Source organism: Xiphophorus couchianus, chromosome 12, assembly GCF_001444195.1.
Source record: "Xiphophorus couchianus chromosome 12, X_couchianus-1.0, whole genome shotgun sequence".
NCBI lineage: Eukaryota > Metazoa > Chordata > Actinopteri > Cyprinodontiformes > Poeciliidae > Xiphophorus > Xiphophorus couchianus.
The window spans coordinates 10,566,494-10,578,184 of NC_040239.1; the positions used below are offsets into that span (position 1 = coordinate 10,566,494).

General features: G+C 41.8%; 1 protein-coding gene across 1 annotated transcript; it reads left to right on the forward strand.

Annotated features, from left to right (window-relative positions):
- The first annotated feature begins 771 nt into the window (after positions 1-771).
- Positions 772-11,451, forward strand: fem1c (fem-1 homolog c). The gene is made up of 6 exons (XM_028034083.1): positions 772-2,118; positions 6,766-6,935; positions 7,044-7,229; positions 7,414-7,925; positions 8,176-8,352; positions 9,570-11,451. Exons 1-6 carry the CDS (start codon positions 1,575-1,577, stop codon positions 9,832-9,834), a joined length of 1,854 nt encoding a protein of 617 aa, XP_027889884.1. The 5' UTR covers positions 772-1,574; the 3' UTR covers positions 9,835-11,451.
- Positions 11,452-11,691: the final 240 nt, after the last annotated feature.

Consider the following 11,691-nt stretch of genomic DNA (forward strand, 5'->3'; position numbering starts at 1 on the left):
CGTTCCATTGTTGTTCTTACTGGATATTTAGGATCGTTGTCCAGTTGGAGGTAGAGCCTCCACCGCAGTGTGAAGTTCTGTAGTCTTTACAACTTTTCCTCCATGTTTGCTTAGTATGCAGCTCAATATGTTTTCCTACCAAGAGCATGAGCCATGTCCCTACAGAAGAACAGTATTCCCACAAAATGGTAATATTTGCATGTTTCATCGTGGTGTGTTCAAGAAAATGTGCGATGTACGTTTTCCATTTTACAATGTGCTTTGCATGTTGGCCGAAAGTAACATTTTTGGTTTTACCTGTAATAATAAAAATGCTTAATTTTCCTTACACGTCACAATTCTGCGTTTCTTTGTGTTGACCTAGAAAATCCGAGTATTGTAACATCACACATTTTTAAAATTAAAAACTTCAGTCAGTTGAATACTTTTGCAAGACACTTGATAAATTTGATTTTCGTTTAATTTTGCGGGAGGAATTGTTATTTGGATTCCGGATTTAAAAAAAACAACAAAAAAACAATTCTAATCAGATTTTTTGTTAATCTGATTTTTAAATTTCAGCTGGCAACGCACATATTTTTACTTCCTCCAAGCTCATGTTTTAGAAAGCCGCATATTTGCCAAAGTTTGATCAGTACACCTTTAGTCTTGCTCCGTATTCTTCCCAACTTTAGTTTCCTGCGATCGACTACGTAACAAGCTACCCGATCTGTGATTGGACAGTGGCCCGTCAGTCATTCCCCTTTAAGGAGAGAAAAGACTGCGTTGAGCTGGTGATTTGACAGAAACTGAGTCGTGATCGTCCGGTGTGCTCGTGGGCGGTTAGGCTCCCTAATTTACGTTTTACCTCTTTGGGAAATATTCCACCGAGTCAGTTCGCTGAGTGGTTTCACCGGAAGAGTATAACCCTCCCCTTTCTAGGGGATAGAATCAGTTTCCTTTTGATTTTTGCTTTTTTTTGACGCGTGTGAGAGGAAACACTCCGCTCTGACACTGGGGGATATCCCCAGCTCTTTCGGTCGTTTTCCAGGCTAGGCTAACAGCCACGGCAGTAGCACGGGATTACGGGCGGGGGTGAATTTCTTCTCTTCGGCCCTAAGAAGGAGGATATAAAAACCGCGAAATGCCGTGGAACAATGACGAGCGAAGGGAACAGAGCTGACGAAGGAGAGGAAGATACACCAGCGGGAGAGAGTCGCACAGACGAGCAGTAAAGAGGTGAAAAGTAGAACAGTATTCGAGCTTCATCGATCAAGGAAGTTTATTAGCTAACTCGCTAGCTCGTCGTTAAATGTACCGCCTGATCATCAAGGGTCGTTTGAAACGACTCGGTTATTAATAGACGTAAAGTTTCACATAACCGACTGTACTGATGCCAAAGTGCAAAGGCTGATCTGTTAACAGCCTCGTACCTCTCTGGGCTCTTAATAACAAAACCGAAGCTAACTAGCTTAGCGTTAGCTTGAAATTGGAAGGTTGTAAACAAAGGGTTCCCAGCTTCAAGTGACCCTTGCCCCCTTTGTTTTACCGACATCATTACCCTTTGACCCCAACCGTGAAGCTCGCCGTCAGACATGGATTTAAAGACGGCGGTGTATAACGCGGCCAGGGACGGGAAACTCCGTTTGCTTCAGAAACTGTTGGAGAACAAAGATGGACATGAAGTCACCAAGCTGATGGGCGAGAAGACGAACGGAGCCACCCCGTTGCTGATGGCCGCCCGGTACGGCCACCTGGACCTGGTGGAGTACCTGCTGGAATGCTGCTGCGCGCCGGTCGAGGTCGGAGGCTCGGTGAACTTTGATGGGGAGACAATAGAGGGGGCGCCGCCTCTCTGGGCTGCCTCTGCGGCGGGTCACCTGAAGGTGGTCCAGTCCCTGCTGGGGCACGGAGCTTCTGTCAACAGCACGACCCTCACCAACTCTACGCCCCTGAGGGCAGCCTGCTTTGACGGGCACCTGGACATCGTCAGATACCTAGTGGAGCACAAAGCTGACCTGGAGGTGGCCAACAGACACGGACACACGTGTCTAATGATTTCCTGTTACAAGGGCCACAAAGAGATAGCGCAATACCTGCTGGAGAAAGGTGCAGATGTCAACAGGAAAAGTGTAAAAGGTAAATTCAAATGTACCCAGACTACATACACTGTCTCAGCCCAGTTAAGTGCTTAGGGAGGTATAATGGAATAAGCAGTTGACCAAAATCAACTAAAGCCCAACTAAATTTTAGGTTTTTTGCAGGAAAAAAAAGTCAACTACTAATAAAATCAGAAGAAGTAAACCTACATGGACAATCTACTGTCTGCAGCTGTTGTCTGCACACTAACATTATTTGATTTCTGTCCAGATTTGGTCAGAATTTGACAAGTTAATTTTTTACTTTTCATACACTTATCACATTTTTAGCCTAACTACATGTGCTGTCTGTCCCCAGCTAATGCAGACTTTGGAATCATGGGTAAAGTCAGACAAAAAAATCTTCAGCCTCAGGAAGCCTAGCCAGTTGCATCAAATCATTTACTTTGCGGTAATCCCTCTTCTTCCTCAGTTAGCAAGGGGTGACTTCCTTTAAACAAAAACCAGCCTCTAGCAGAATCAGGTCAGAATTGATCATATTTAACTGATTGCATACTGACAGCTACATTGGCAACATTTATGTCAAGATAAAATGTTTCCAACATGATGCAAACTTTCAAAGTGATACAAGGAAAACTTATTGAAGATAGTGATAAAGAGAACTTAAATTCATTGTTTTAAAATTTGTTTTAATGCGCTCCTGGATTTGCTGCTTTGCAAACATCAGCCAATAGGGTCTCATGTAGTATTGCTCCTAGAAACTTCAACTTCCCAGGCTTTATTTTGTTTTGGGTATTTTAGATGTGCTCTATGAAGACAAACAAAAAAAAACAATCTTCTAATGGACTTTCGGTGAATACTGAACCGATCATTATAGTCACCAAATTTCAAGTCTATAAATCCATCAATCAACAGTTTTTATGTTTTTTGATCATCTACATAATCATATCCCTTAATGGTTAAAGGGAGATCATCTTTTAATTCCTTTTCTGCTGGATTCAAACTGTTGATTCCAATAAAAAAAAAAAAAAAAAACAGCAGCACATCTGTTCCCTTTGTGTTGTGATTTTGGAGGTCAGACCTCAGAGAAAACAAGTTGTCAGTATTGGCCACTAAAACTAGCCAGATCAGTGCATCAAAATGAACCAGAACCACCACGCAGCTTGTAAAACAATGTCATACGACACAAAAATGGAGATGCATTTGCATATTTCTGGCCTAAATGACTCAGCATACCAACACGAACTTCTGGTTTCAATGGAAAGCTACGTCAGCTCTGTCTCTGTCTGGGTGTGTCTGAAGTATCAGACTTAGTCTTTTTACTTAGAGTTCCAGAAACACTGAAAGATCACAGGTCATTTACTCATAGATCATGTCAACAGTATATGATTACAAATTATAGTATTACATGAACCTCAATCCTTTATTTGTTATACAATGTAATGTAACATATGGTGTATGCAGCAAATAACTGGTGCATGTGGTTCAGCGAAGGCTTGACATGGGAGTTGCATTCTCAAAATCTATCTCCATCGTGTAATTATCATGTAAATCCTGCAGAACAGTGACAAACCTGCAAGCAGGCACATGTATTAGGTTGGCATATATTAGTTCCCACCTCCTACACATCATTGATTTAAAAAAGAAAAAGAACAACATTTCTCATACAGCTTACCTTCAGCTCGCCTGATTAAATTGCAGCGTACGGATGATGCAACATTAATTTCTGTTCAGTGAGTTTGAACAGGAGCTGTATCCTCCTTTACCAATACAACTGTGATCATTGGTATTTTTTTTCCACCCATTACATTTATAATGAGCGACTTCTTTCTTTAAAAAAAATGATTGGCTCAGTGCTAGTTAAGCTAGTAAGAAGTGGTAGAGTCAAATAATAGAAATCACGTAATAATAAGCAAACCTCTAGTCTGCTGTCATTAAATCAGTGCATTTTCCTCCTTTAGTTTCTCAATAACTTGTTAGTGTTGAGGCTTAGCTTCTGCTTTAAAATATTCCATAGTTAGCCTTTGTTTTCAAAGTTCCTCTGAAATTCTGAGAGTTTCATATCTTCACTATTTTTTTTACTTTTTTAGATGCAGTGGAAAGTGTAGCAACTGCATGATTAGGACCAAATAAGGAAAAAAATATTACGGTATTCTTTATGCAATATCCTTAATACACGAAGCATGTTAAAACAGTTTCTGCAGTCAAGTTATGAAACTCAATCCCACCTGTTGGACATTTGAACCTCCTGTAGCTCGGTCATATTAAACTGCTGTCAAAGTTTTTGTGAGAAGCTTGTTTCGATCCAGTGGGAGCCTCAGTTGTAGTTTATCCATAAACCACTAAATCGAACTTGTACGTTTTTGTTTGCCTGAAAATTGAATAATAGATGTAGAAAAAGATACAGGTGGCTCTTTAGTACATTTAAATTGTTGCCTCCTTTTTTAATGAAGGTAAAACACGTGCATCTACTGCAGAAATTGTAGTGGGTTTAATTCTGGAAAGATTTATTTTTGATCTGATTAAAAGCTTCCTCAAAGATCAGCCCTTTAAGACTGAAATATTTTAGACATCATCAGTGGAGCTAATCAAGGATTTTTATTTTGTTACAATTTAGAAACTATAAAGAGACGTACATGTGTTTTGTAGCACTCTCAAGAATTAGAAGGAAAAATGTCTCTATGACAGAGACTGCCTGATGGGGGAAAAAGACCAAAAAAGATGAAATTGTATTAAAAGATGAAATTTTGTGTGAACAGCTCTGGTCCATTCCTTTAGGTTTATTTACCTTTTTTATGCTTGACTCATTTGTAGGTCAGTGGGTTGGCAAACAACATGTTGCTCTGATAATGTTCAAGAGAAAAGATCAGGCTAAAAATGTTCAAAAAATACATTAAGATGTTTTGAAAACTAAAGTCTGTAAGTCTGGTGTTGTAGAAGTATTCATACCCCTTGGTCTTCTGTCTTTGCTTTTTGTTTTATTGACGTGTTTTTATACACATCAGGGTTTTATATGATTAAATGCAAACAGAAAATTGAGGAAGGGACAAAAAAACCTCTCCTCTTCCTTCTGAGGAAAATCATCTCCGCAACATGATTCTTCCACAAATGTGTTCCTTAATAGACGTGCTGTTTAGATTTCCTTTTTGAGGCGATGTACAATATTAGTTTAGCTTATTTTTGGCATTTAGGCCAGATGGTTTCATCTGACCAGATATATGTTTGCGGTTTCTCTCTCATAGCTTGTGGGGAACTGCAAACGGGACATCCCAGCTATTTCCTTGCCACTCCTCCATTAAGGCCTGATCTGTGGAGAACCCAACCAGAGATTGTCCCGTCAGCCGCTGCTGTGGTTTTCTGCAGAGTAATCATGGATGTCTTGGCTGCTTCTCTAATTGATGGTCTCCTTTTTTAGCCTAAAGCTTTGCCAAGTTTGCAGTTGTGCCATGCTCTTGTTTTGGGTACAGATTGAACATCTTACAGACAACTCAAAGCTTGGGTTATAGGTTTTTCTTTTACCTAAAGCTACTTAGAACTTCTGCATTGCATTCTCTGCTTTTGACCTTGGTCTTCAACGTGAGAACATTGTGTGCTCACCAATGTTCTCTAATAAGCCGGAGAGGCCTTCAGAGACCAGCTGGATACATGAAGTCACACACAGGTGGACTCTGTTTACTAAGTGGGTGACTTTTGAAAGTAGCAGTTTTGCTCTGGGTTTTACTAGTCCTGCTCAATGCATCCAATCGCAGTTATCATCAATCTCTTGCTGTAGCATCGCAGTTGCAAGGGACAGCTTGGCTGCAATATGTGACAGGATTTAACATTTTAGGTGTCATTTGTTGAAGATCTGCAAACCAAACATTTAGCCAGTTAAATGGAAACCAGCAACCAGTGGTGGGGACATTATGTAATAATAAAGTCATCAATTACTGTGTTGCAATATTATTGCAATTAAATATTTAGCTTGAATTGTGCAGCACTAAATCTCATTTGGATGCATTAGTAAACTTTTTTTTTTTATATAGTTTTAGTTCATGTGTTTTATAACAACTTCATTTGTTTTTTTTTTTTGTTTTTTTTGTATATTATCACCGGTGACACACCGGTCGGTGTGTCATAAGATCCAAAAGAAATGCATAGTTTTTGGTTGTTACAAGACAAACTGAGAAAACATCCGAGGTGAATACTTTTACACACCACGGTACAAAGTAGCAGAAAGGAAACAAGTCGAAAACAAAATACAGTTCACACATCAAGTCAAAGTTTATTTATATAGCACATTTACAACAACCTCGGCTGACCAAAGTGCCTCACAATAATTATATAATCATAGGTAGATAAATCATAAAATAAGAAATAAAATTAAGTTGATAAATAATAAAATTGGCAGTAAGATACCAAGAAAATAATAATACGAATAAAAACCAAGGCAAGACATACTTAATTTCTATTGCTGCAATTTTACAAAAACTCGAATCTGTTAAGTAAAATTTTTTAAATTTATTTATTTTCCTTTTGAGACTTTTTTCAGCGTTATTGAACTCCTTATGAAAAGATGTTTATTAATTGTGCCTGAGATGAATTCCTAGTAGCCTGTAGTGATGCAACATGATTTTTTTTAATCTTCTGACTGGATATAAATAAGTCTACAGCCTGACTTTAAGGCCTGCGTCGTCTCTGATCTCAGGTAACACGGCGCTGCATGACTGCGCAGAGTCCGGCAGCCTGGAGATCATGCGGATGTTGCTGCAGTACGGCGCAACCATGGAGCGGGACGGCTACGGCATGACTCCGCTCCTCTCTGCCAGCGTCACTGGCCACACTAACATCGTAGACTACCTGACGACGCACCAGCAGGTCAGCCTTTTCCGTCGATAGCCGTGCGAGGCGTTTTGTCAGCATGAGAACGTGAGAGTTTGTGTTTTGAATCACTTACTGGAAAAGCCGCGTTGTTTCCTCCTGCAGACGAGTCACACGGAGCGAATTGATGCCTTGGAGCTTTTGGGAGCAACGTTCGTCGACAAGAAGAGAGATCTGCTGGGAGCGTTAAAGTATTGGAAGAGAGCCATGGACCTGAGATACACAGACAGTAACATCGTCCACAAACCGGAACCCAAGCATCTCATCATGGCTTACGACTATGCTAAAGAGGTGAGGATTATTTTTACTGTCTGTGATTGTTGGGTTTTAAAGAAGTGGAGGCTGAGTAAAAGAGACTCCTTAAAACTTTTCTTTGATTAGGAATTATTTCTCATTTCATAAAAAAAAAATCTTTGGTGCTTTCACCATGGTGATATTCCCAGATATATTCAAGTGTTTGAAATCTTCCTTTCAGGTCACAAACGGGGAGGAGCTGGACGGGTTGATCTCCGACCCGGACGAGATGCGGATGCAGGCGCTGCTCATCCGGGAGAGAATCCTGGGCCCCCAGCATCCAGACACATCCTACTACATCCGTTACCGGGGCGCCGTCTACGCTGACTCGGGAAACTTTGAGCGCTGCATCAACCTGTGGAAGTATGCGCTGGAAATGCAGCAGAACAACCTGGACCCGCTGAGCCCCATGACGACCTCCAGCCTGCTGTCGTTCGCCGAACTCTTCTCCTTCATGCTGCAGGACAGGGCCAAGGGACTCCTGGGGACATCCGTGTCCTTTGAGGACCTGATGGGAATCTTGACCAAGAGCGTATTGGAGATAGAGCGAGCGGTCAAACAGATCGGGCCGATGCCGCCTGACCCCGCTCAGCTCAGCAAGGCCTTGTCGATTATCCTGCACCTCATTTGTCTCCTGGAGAAGGTGCCGTGTACCACAGAGCAGGACCATTTCAAGAAGAAAACCATCTATAGGTATGTGGCAGAATGAGAAAAATCATTTTGAAGTGATATTCTCTGACCTAATATTGTGAAATGACTCATTTTTGCTTATAAAATGGGATCAGTGTTACTTTGTTCTCTTCATAGGTCTTTGAACTTTTCTGTCATTCACACCCAAAAAACTATGATTCAGTCTCAACATCCTGATTGCCTTCATAAGATTAATGACTCATGGTTGTTTGAGTGTTTTTGACTCAGCGCTTCAAAACTTTTACCCTCTTAGGTTCCTGAAGCTCCAGCCGTGTGGCAAGAACGGCTTCACCCCTTTACACCTGGCAGTGGACCGCAACACCACCTGCGTGGGCCGCTACCCTGTGTGCAAGTTTCCCTCCCTCACGGTGGCGTCCATCCTCCTCGAGTGCGGGGCGGATGTCAACAGCCGAGACGAAGACGACAACAGGTCCGCTTTTTACTGAAAACACTTAGACCTAAACTGTTCCTCTGTTTTTGTATATATATATATATATTTAAATAAAAGGCTTGACGCACTACCTTGCAAAAGTATACGTGTATGTTACTGGAGCTTTACAGTAAGTGATAGACCAATAGTAAGGACTGCACATTTGTGAGCTGGATGGGAAATTTTTCAAGCCTGAAAAGTTTAGCTTACATTTCTATATTTCACCTCTTTATTTGTTTTAAGTTGTATTGAGAACAAATCAGAATCTGCAAGAGGCCTATGGGATCTTTGGGAGTTGCTGAAGCGGTCGAATCTGTTGGCAGCAGGTTTTGCTCTCCAACAATGTGATCTTCATACAAGAGTGGCCCGCAGAAGTCCTTTGTTGCAAGAAAGCAATAAAAAGTTCAGTTTCTAATTAGCCACACATTTTGAAATATGCAGAGGAAACTTTCCGAGTGGGGGAGTCGCCGGGGGCGGTCCCATGACTCCCCCACTCGGCTCCTCCAGACTAGTGGCAACAGCAATTGGCATACACCTGGTGGAACTGAGAGTCTGCTGAGATCATCACAGGAACTACTTCTCAGTCCAAAACACCTCAGAACGTTGCTAAAGGCTTAATGGAGAAACATTGTGATGATGTGCTGAAGGCAGAGTGTCAGAAAGAGCCACAAAGCCAATTCAAGGCGTTAAATTGCAAAGTCAAGTCATGTTTGACATGTAAGACATTTTTATAACTAACGGTAACGTAGTTACTTAATAGTTCTGTAAATGGCACCATGTGCCTGGAAAGTACATAATGCTGCCCCATATTCATGAGTCAGGATGTTCGAATGAAAGTCTGGAACAACTTTCTGATCATTTATTTTGAAAACTGAAGTTCAGATTCTCTCCATCCAAACTGATTTATATTGAGCTATTTTGCAAATGGCAACAGGCAAAAACTTCAGTGTCTAGATGTACGAAGCTGGTCGAGAAATTTCAAAGCAGACTCTTATGGATTGGCAGACCACACTGTTCACATTTAATTTGTGGACAAAATGTTGTGAACCACATTCTTTCCCCGAGTAACTTCAGCTGTGCGCTTCTGTTTGTGGTCATCTTTTAAAATGCTCTGAAATCTGAGCTTTCCAGTGCAAATACTGTTGCAAGTTGCTTGTAGACTCTGCTGGGAATAAATCTGTGGCACAATCTAACAATCTTGTTCATTTGTCCCACAGCCCCCTCCACATAGCTGCATCCAACGGTCACCCCGACATCATGAACCTGCTGATTTCCTGCGGGAATCACTTCGACAGCACCAACGCCTTCCAGCAGACGGCCTGCGACCTCCTGGACGAGAAGGAGCTGGCCCGGAACGTCATCCAGCCCATCAACCACACCACGCTGCAATGCCTCGCTGCCAGGGCCATCATCAAGCACAGCCTCCACTACCGGGGGAACATTCCCGAGAAGCTGGAAGCCTTTGTCTTGCTCCACAGATAATGACTGTACAGTAATGGGGTTGCGAGGGACAGAAAGCGGAGCGGGAGCTGACTGTACACGTCAAGGAGCTTTACACACGCTTAACAGGGTGTTTAAAAAAAAAAAAAACAACAACAAAACAGACTGTTATCTGGGTTTGGTTTGCTAGAAGAAACTCATTAAATACCCAACTTAACCAGGATGGACTGAATTTGCCGATAGAGCCGCAGCGCTGACCGCCATCGGTTGGCGGGGATGTATTAGAATCACGGTGCAACATGGATTATAACTGGTTGTTTTTCCTAATGAACTGAACAGAGGAATTTACATATTTTTGCTTGAGGAATCTTTTTTTTTTTTTTTCATATTCCACAATGCTATTTATTGAATGAAACTTGAGAGATTTTTCTCCATGCTGGCTTCCATCCAGTCTCAACATCACCTGCTTCTCTTCTCTCCAGTCTTCAGCCTGCTACTACTGTTCTTATTTAGGTTTTTGCTTTTCCCCTCACTGTTGCCAACGGACCCGGACTTTTCCTCAGCCATCATCAGTTTTTTTTTTTTTGTTTTTGTATGCTTAACAACACGCAAAGGTTTTGCTTTTTCTTTTCTGCTGAGTGGAGTAGATTTTACAGTCATTTGTCTTTCCCACTTTGATGTGTAACAAAGCTTTACAAAAGGGGTAGGGGGATGGAGTGTGTGAACACCATAAGTGCTTTATTTTTCCTATGCACAGGCTGGGCTGTTGGAAAGAGACTGTTGTATTCTGTGCCGGCACTTGTCTGTGCAATATCTCATGAGGTTGTTTTTTTTTTTTTTTCGTTGACTTCGTTGCTTTTTTTCGTAATCCGCCTTGTCTGGTGGAGGTGAAACCATAATGCTGACTCTGTGAGAAGAGTGAACGATTTTTGAGCGACTGACGTGTGGGTGTGTGTTTTCCATGCGTTATTTGTTGTATGCGTAGTTTTTTAATTTTTTCAAAACATTTTTTTGGTAAGTTACACAAACTGAGACCAGGAGTTTAATCTAGTGGCGCTCATGAAGATTCCATATTGCACAGGACGGCCACTGAGAAACCGCAGAGGCCGAACTCCCCAGAGTGCCAGCTCGTACCCAAAAGTGACCTCTCGACGTTCGCGCGTGGCTGACCTTTAAACGGCACCGTTTATTTTAGTTTTGTAATTTTTATCCGACCCGATTGAGCGGCAGAGAAGTCCGGGTGGCTCGCTAACGTTTGCCTCGCTGTGCATGTGCTGCCCGTCACCGCGGGAGACCTCCCATGACGACTCCCACCAAACTTCAGACTGCAGCTGGTTCGTCTTGTACAAGCACTAGGACTGAAAAGCAAGGGAGAAAAGATGCCTCAATACACAGAATAGTAAAGCTTTGTGATCATCATGTTTGCACATTCAGCTCTAGACGTGTGGGTTGAGAGGAAGGAGGAAGGGGGAAAAAGGGCTTTTCATAATTTGTAGGATTTCATATTGCAGTTCCAAACCAGACAGAAAATGTACTAGGGCACCCAGGGCAACTCGATTTGATCGGCACTTTACTACAGCGGAGATTAAGATTTGATATGGCATTAATCAAGTTCATATCTTAATTACCAGTTTGACAATAAAACCATGTTGCACTTGTCGTCTTGACCAAATCTCTTTCTTTCAAAGTATTTGCTGTTTGTGAGTTTTTCTGTTTTAAATATTTTATCCTTAAGAATTTGTTACCCTTAATAGAACTAACCCAGCCGTGTCACTTCACTGGGATTTAAAATGTTGTATATTCGCAAATAGCCTGGGCAGAACACAAACATACTTCGATTGGGTGTCTCTGATTGGCTGCATATTTCTGCTGTTTTTGCTTCAAAAAACCCCCGATGAG

What these genes read in the sequence shown, in the direction of transcription:
- fem1c (XM_028034083.1), top strand. Translation starts at nt 1,575, where the DNA reads ATGGATTTAAAGACGGCGGTGTATAACGCGGCCAGGGACGGGAAACTC. An exon ending in AAGAAGAAAACCATCTATAG is followed by an intron (nt 7,926 to 8,175) that starts GTATGTGGCAGA and finishes TTACCCTCTTAG; the next exon opens with GTTCCTGAAGCTCCAGCCGT. An exon ending in CGAGACGAAGACGACAACAG is followed by an intron (nt 8,353 to 9,569) that starts GTCCGCTTTTTA and finishes TTTGTCCCACAG; the next exon opens with CCCCCTCCACATAGCTGCAT.